We start from the raw sequence: 6,858 nt of genomic DNA, 5'->3' as shown, positions 1-6,858 counted from the left end.
AAAAAACTTTATCCTGATAATTTTTAATAAAAATCATTCCCCTTACTCTGATGGAACAAGTTGGGTAAGAGGTGCTTTTAAGTTTTTTGTAACAAGTATCTCAAAATTGCTTAGTAGGGGATTTCCTAGAAATGACAAGCATAAAATAATTTTTTCACAAAGGTTAAGCCAAAAAACTTTATCCTGATAATTTTTAATAAAAATGATTCTGAAATACATTTTTTTCTTTTTAAAACAAAGTCCCGTACACCAAATATAGTTCAATGTATTCTCAGTAAACCAGGAGTACTTTATAAACCTAAAAATATCTAAGATCATTAATCATTAATCTTCTAAATCAACAATTCAAATACTCACAGCTCTTATGAGCCCTGTGCCTGTTTCCATTGTGCTTAGCCTCGTATCACCAATCTTGATGGAAAGAATTTGAGCACCAGGAGCTATCCCATTCCTTTCAGGTTCTTCTGGAAAATGCCCAGCAGCTATACTAGCTACGTGTGTCCCATGAGCTCCTAGAGACAAGGGTGGGGGTGGTTGACAAAATATTCTCACAGACTGAAAGTTTTAACCATTCAATTCAATTTGCATACTATTAATCATGATAAAAATAATCAAATAACATATACTCTGAGCTATATATCTTAAGATAGATTATCTTAAATGTCTTACTAATAATTAAAACAAAAATCCTTGAACTACACCCACTATACTGCTACCCAGTTAATTGAGAGCAAAAATGCAAGTCACAAAGGAGAGAAAGTATTTGCAATATACATGAAAAAAGCTTATATCCAGAATATATAAAGAATCATTCAGATTGAAAAGAAAAAAAGAGACTACCTTAAATGTTTAAATTTGAAAAAGCATTTCAAAGAGGAGGATATCCAAATTGTTCAATTTCATTAGTAATCTGGGAAATATAAATTAAAGCCACAATGAGATGCCTCTACATATCTTTCAGACTGGCTAAAAATTTAAAGACTGACAACAGCAAGTGTGGATGGGAGTGTGCATCATACACTGCTGGTGGCAGTGAAAGCTGAACACAGCCATACCCTATGACCCAGCAATCCCACCTCTAGCTACACAACCCCCAAAATGCATGCACGTGTAACTAAGACATCCACAAAAATGTTCACGGCAGCATTGTTTATAACATAAATTCACAAACTTAAAATAACCTCAAGATCCATTAATAGTAAATGGTTCCATGGCATACTAATTCACAGAACTGAGCAATACATATGAACTACTTCTATGCACTATGAGATGAAGCTCACAAAAAAGTCACACACAAAAGCATACATACTGAATTAATTTCATTTACATAAATGAAAAAAAGGCTACACACGTGAAACTGCCACTATTTTATCATTTCTGACCACAAAAACAGCAACATCATATGGTCCAAACTAACGTGGTGACAGAAATCAGCACAGTAGTTAACTCTGGGAGGAGGAGAGGTAGGTTACTGATTAGGGAAAAGCATGATGGGGACTTTCATACTGGAGCGTGTGTGTAGGTTACATGCAAATATGCCACTTATATCAAGGTCTGGAGCATCTTCAGATTTTGGTATCTGAGGGAGGTCCTGGAACTCATTCCCACAGATACCAAGGGACAACCATATTTCATTGTAAGAATAACACACAATTTTTAAAAAATATATATTCTTTTGGTTAATGGTATTTAGGTAGTTTCCAACTTTTTTGAATTTTCACGGAACACTGTAATGAGGATCCTTTTATCTGAATCTCTGTACTCATGGGTGAAATTTTCAAGGGTTATTATTTGGAAATGAAATTACTGCTCACCTGATGAATTATCTTAATGGATTTTCTGATGTTGGACCATGCTCCTATTCTTGGAATGGATTCTATATGGTTATGGCTTTAAAAAAACAACACCTTACTAGTGAATCAAATCACATCTATGATTCCAGACCTAGTCCTTTAGTTGGGATCTCTAGATTAAAATTTTCTCTAAGGTTGCTCTGGGCTATAGGAATTAATCATTTTACCACCTCATAAATATATCTCTCATTAGTGAATCTAAAACAGAATACCTCCACTGGTCACAATGGAGAGTAGGTTTCCATCATCATATATATTAACGGAGTAATTCAACATCTCAGCTGTGCCAAAAGAACCATATTCTTGGGCCTCTTTATAGTTTCTCAATACAGTAGATTTACTCAAGTCCCCATCTTCATTAGAATCAATGCAGGCTCTGTTAATTAAAAAGAAAAGGGGATATCAAAATTTATCAATTCTCTTACCTTCCTTAAAAATCATGTGATAGTTTTTCTCTGCTACCTTCTTACTACCCTACAACTTCTACCACAACAAATAATTGCCTGGTTTAGTCTGTTTTACAGAGTCAGCAGCACAGATTAGGTAAAATAGCTTACAGGAACCAGTCCTTATACCACGTACAGAGGGCTTTAAGAATACTGTCCTTCACAAAACCTTAGGTAGAAAACCATCTATTCACTTAAGAAATTAGAACCAAAATGTGGCCTAGAGTTTTAGAGCAGTTTAGCATGGTTTAGACACACAGCATAGGTTTTACTTCCTGCTGCTTCTTTTAGTAATGGCTTCATGAATCTAACAGCTTACACGTGCTCCTTGATACTAATGAACTTCACTGAGCATTAGACCTATAGTTACAACAGACTTAGGGAAGTGTTTATTTCTTATGAAAAGCATTTTCCACATAATTTTATGGCTGTCTTTCTGTTTGCTCTTTTCTCATTTTATTAACATTTTAATTTTTTAAACAATATATATTCCCAAAACTTTAGAAGATAGTCTGATTAAACCTAAATAAATTTAAAAAGTCATAAATGAAATGCACACCATTTAAGGCAATATTATGTTTTTAGCTGTTAGACCTTAGTACATATTTTTTTAAAGTAAGAAGTGTGTTTTAACAAGCTAAGAAAGTCAGCCAAAATTGCTGAAATTAATTATTGGAAGCCCACGTACAGCACAGAGAGGGTGTTTATCATAAATAATGAAGCAAGCGTTTCATTAACAAACTACAAGAGTTTGGAAAGATGGATCCCTGAGAGTTTGTTTTTATGCATACCTTAATGTGATATCCTAAAATGATTGATGGTGTTTCTAAAGACATAGAATATACCAAGGTATAAGAAACTAAACACTTATGGGAAAAATGAGGCAAAGAGAAAACAAGTAGAGTAGCAAATGCAATCAGGACTGAGGTCAATAGGTAAAAATGTATGTCACCAAATCTGCCATATACTATAGGGAGAAGCACATATGGCTCTAAAATGTATGTAACTGGACAGCATCCATCCTAGAGGCATTTATGATGTTCTCTCTTCCCTTAACCCATCTAACCACATAGTCCCATATCCCAGAGATCTTCCATGTCTTCCAATGGCTCTTCGCATTGAAACTTCACAGCAAGTTTCCTCACTATCTACTTACCTCCCTCACCTCCTCCTCCCATCATACCCTCTGTGGTCACAACAAACTTCTCACAGTTTCCACTAATGTTCTCTGGATCTTTTCCCTAAACCGTCCACACCCTTTCCTACCCTCTTTGTTTAGCTAACTGTACTAATCCTTCCAGTCTAAACTTATGATGTTACTTCTGGGAATTCCTTCCTGAGACTTCCTAGACTCATTCAGATGTTCCTAATACACACTTTCATAGAATCTAGGATCCATGGAGTAGCTTCTACAGAGTCTTTCTGGTACAAAGAAGGTACTCAATAAATATCTGTCCAATGACGAAAGAAATAATGAAATCAACATCTTTAATAACATTCTCATAGCAAATACAGTGACACACTTCATAGGTCAGTTTCTTATAACTGCCATCGACATGGAGTGACTCAACAAATATAAGTATTACATCAAAACAAATTATTACTTTACTAAATAACTCCACATACTGAAATATGAATGCAGTGGAAGGTTATAGCTTTCTGAAGGTCTGATTGGCCTAATTCAAGGAGTAGTTGCTAGAATTACAGAGAAAGTGAATATGAAAATGAGGCTCATAGAATATGTGTGAGAGTGGGGAGGAATAGGAGGAGGGGCTTATGTTTTATAAATTTCTTGATATTTTCCACACATTTCTTTGCCCATTTTCTATGGAAAGAATCCAGTTTTCATCAAGAATCTCAAAGCAAACATGACATAAACAAGGTCAAAAAATCACTAAAAAGAAATTAATAGCCACTCCTTTGTGTAATCCTCTGTAAATACTGTTTCTCTCAACCAGTATTTTCTCCATTTTGAGTGATGGTGAGTCTGACAGTATACAACCTGACAAATACTCACAGTAGAGTTACATTGGGTTACCTGCAAAGTGAAGAGATATTGGGTTAAGATTAGTACAAATGTGGCAGCAAGAGGGCAGACTGGACACTCCTTACAAAAACAAAATAAAACAAAACAAAAACCCAAGGTACTTAAAGAATAGGTCACTATCTCCCCTAAGAAACAGTTGGCATTTCTGAAACGAGATATGAGAACACTTGCAGAGATGAATTCACCTTAGGTACCCTGGGATCAAGATTCTCCTCAAAAATTTTGGATCTCACACCTCTCACCACTCACAAAAATCAACTCACAATGGATAACAGACTCAAACCTGAGGCATGAAACCATAAGAATTCTAGAAGAAAATGTTGGAAAAACTATTACAGGCATCAGCCTAGGCAAAGAATTTATGAAGATGACCCCAAAAGCAATCACAACAACAAAAATAAATAAATGGGACCTGATCAAATTAAAAGCTTCTGTACAGCCAAGGTAAATAGAGCAAATAGACAACCTACCTAATGAGAGAAAATATTTGCATGCTATACATCCAGTAAAGGGCTGGTAACTTGAATCTATATAGAACTCAGGAAAATCAGCAAGAAAAAGTAAAACAGCCCCATTAAAAGGTAGGCAAAGGACATCAACAGAAACTTTTCAAAAGAAGATAGACTAATGGCCAACAAACATATGAAAAAATGCTCAACATCTCTAATCATCAGGGAAATGCAAATCAAAACCACAATGAGATATCACTTAACTCCAGTGAGAATGGCTTTTATCAGAAAGTCCCAAAGCAACAAATGTTGGTGTGGATGCGGAGAGATAGGAACACTCGTACACTGCTGGTGGGACTGCAAACTAGTGCAACCTCTATGGAAAGTAATACAGAGATACTTCAAAGAGCTAAAAGTAGAACTATCATTTGATCCAGCAATCACACTATTGGGTATTTACACAAAGGATAAAAAAAAAAAGACATTCTATAAAAAAGACATCGGCAGTCAAATATTTATAGCAGCACAATTCACAATTGCAAAAATGTAGAAACAACCCAAGTGCCTATCGATACATGAGTGTATTAATAAAATGTGGTATATGTATACCGTGGAGTACTACTAAGCCATAAAAAACTTGACCTACCTCCTGTATTATCCTGGATGGAGCTGGAGCCAGTATCACAAGAATGGAAAAACAAATGCCACATGTACTCACAATTAAATTGGTACTAACTGATCAAAATTTATGCACACATATGGAAGTAACATTCATTAGGTGTCAGGAACGGGCGTGGAGGGGATGGGCAAACTCACACCTAATGGGTGTGGTGCCTGCTGTCTGGGGGATGGGCACATTTATAGCTCTGACTCGGGTGTTGCACAGGCAATTTATGTAACCAAAGTGTTTGTACCCCCATAATATTCTGGAAAAAAAAAAAATTGGACCTAACTCTGAGATCAAAGCCCTACAGGATATACTGTGTTATGCAAAAAAGTTAAATTATTTCTAGTAGCCCCTGAAAGTATAATTCTGCTGTATTTTTCACTAACGATTATAATAAAATTTTCTAAAATGTTACTCTGGGATTTCAGATTTCACTTCATTTAATGCTTCATTACATTTCATTTCCAATACAAAAGTTCTTTAAAAAAATCTTAAGAGTTAGTCATTAACAAACTGCTACAAGTGAATCACTTTATCAACTCCCTTGAAGACCAACGAAACCATGTGGAAACACACACTGGTACCCTGGACATCCTGACTCAAAATTTCTTTAGGACAAAGTAACGTATCTGCAGTGCTTTCAGAACTTGGAGGAAACACTTTAAATGAAACCACTTATCGCCTCACTACCCAAACCCTACTAATATTTTAGTATTTTTTACTTTTAAGTTCTTTGTAGTATACTTTCCCACATATACTCAGTTTCATCTTTAGCATTTTCCTCACATTTAACCTTCCCTTCTCTCCCACATTAAAACTCATCCAAGGCTTATCAACTTGGAGTGACTGTATCACCACATGGTAGATACCCCAAGATTTATTAAACTATACATCTGAACAACTTTTTAATATTACAAACATTGTGATCAAAACTTTCTGTATAAAGCTTTTGGAAAGAAATTTTTCAAAATACGTATGCGCCTGCACACACCAAAACAACATACCTGAATACATACAAAAACTACATTAATATTTAATGTCATCTGGACTGAAATAGTCATATGACATTTTTATTAACACCTTCAGTCCCAAATGGAGTAGGGATTTCTCATTCAGTTGGCCATTTTATATAACTTTGATCAGAGATGAGTTAGCACCCAGATATATGGGAGGAGAACCCTCCTTTAAAAAGGGTGCATTATAAAGGTGAACAATCCGAGAGCAGTAATTAAGTAGTCATATCGTGTTCTGCCAGATCTTGTGAAACAATTCTCTGCATATGAGCAGGAACTCAAACTCAAACAATTTTTGATTACCAGTTTTAAGGAAAGGTTCCCCTGGTTTACTGCAGGAATTCTAAAACACACATATGGCTAAATATCTGTTAAGAACATCT

General features: G+C 35.4%; 1 protein-coding gene across 1 annotated transcript in view; it reads right to left on the bottom strand.

The window, feature by feature from the left end:
- TPP2 (tripeptidyl peptidase II) overlaps positions 1-6,858 on the bottom strand; it is a 72,180-nt gene that overhangs the window by 43,347 nt on the left and 21,975 nt on the right. The window contains exons 5-6 of the mRNA XM_012644436.1: positions 2,066-2,231; positions 358-512 (exon numbers count right to left, since the gene is read on the bottom strand). Of these exons, the coding sequence (XP_012499890.1) occupies positions 358-512; positions 2,066-2,231 (321 nt within the window). The remainder of the gene's footprint in view (positions 1-357; positions 513-2,065; positions 2,232-6,858) is intronic.

Source organism: Propithecus coquereli, unplaced genomic scaffold, assembly GCF_000956105.1.
Source record: "Propithecus coquereli isolate 6110/MARCELLA unplaced genomic scaffold, Pcoq_1.0 Scaffold212, whole genome shotgun sequence".
Taxonomy (NCBI): Eukaryota; Metazoa; Chordata; class Mammalia; order Primates; family Indriidae; genus Propithecus; species Propithecus coquereli.
The sequence above is the reverse complement of the archived record's forward strand: the minus strand, read 5'-3'. Positions and strand labels throughout refer to the sequence as shown.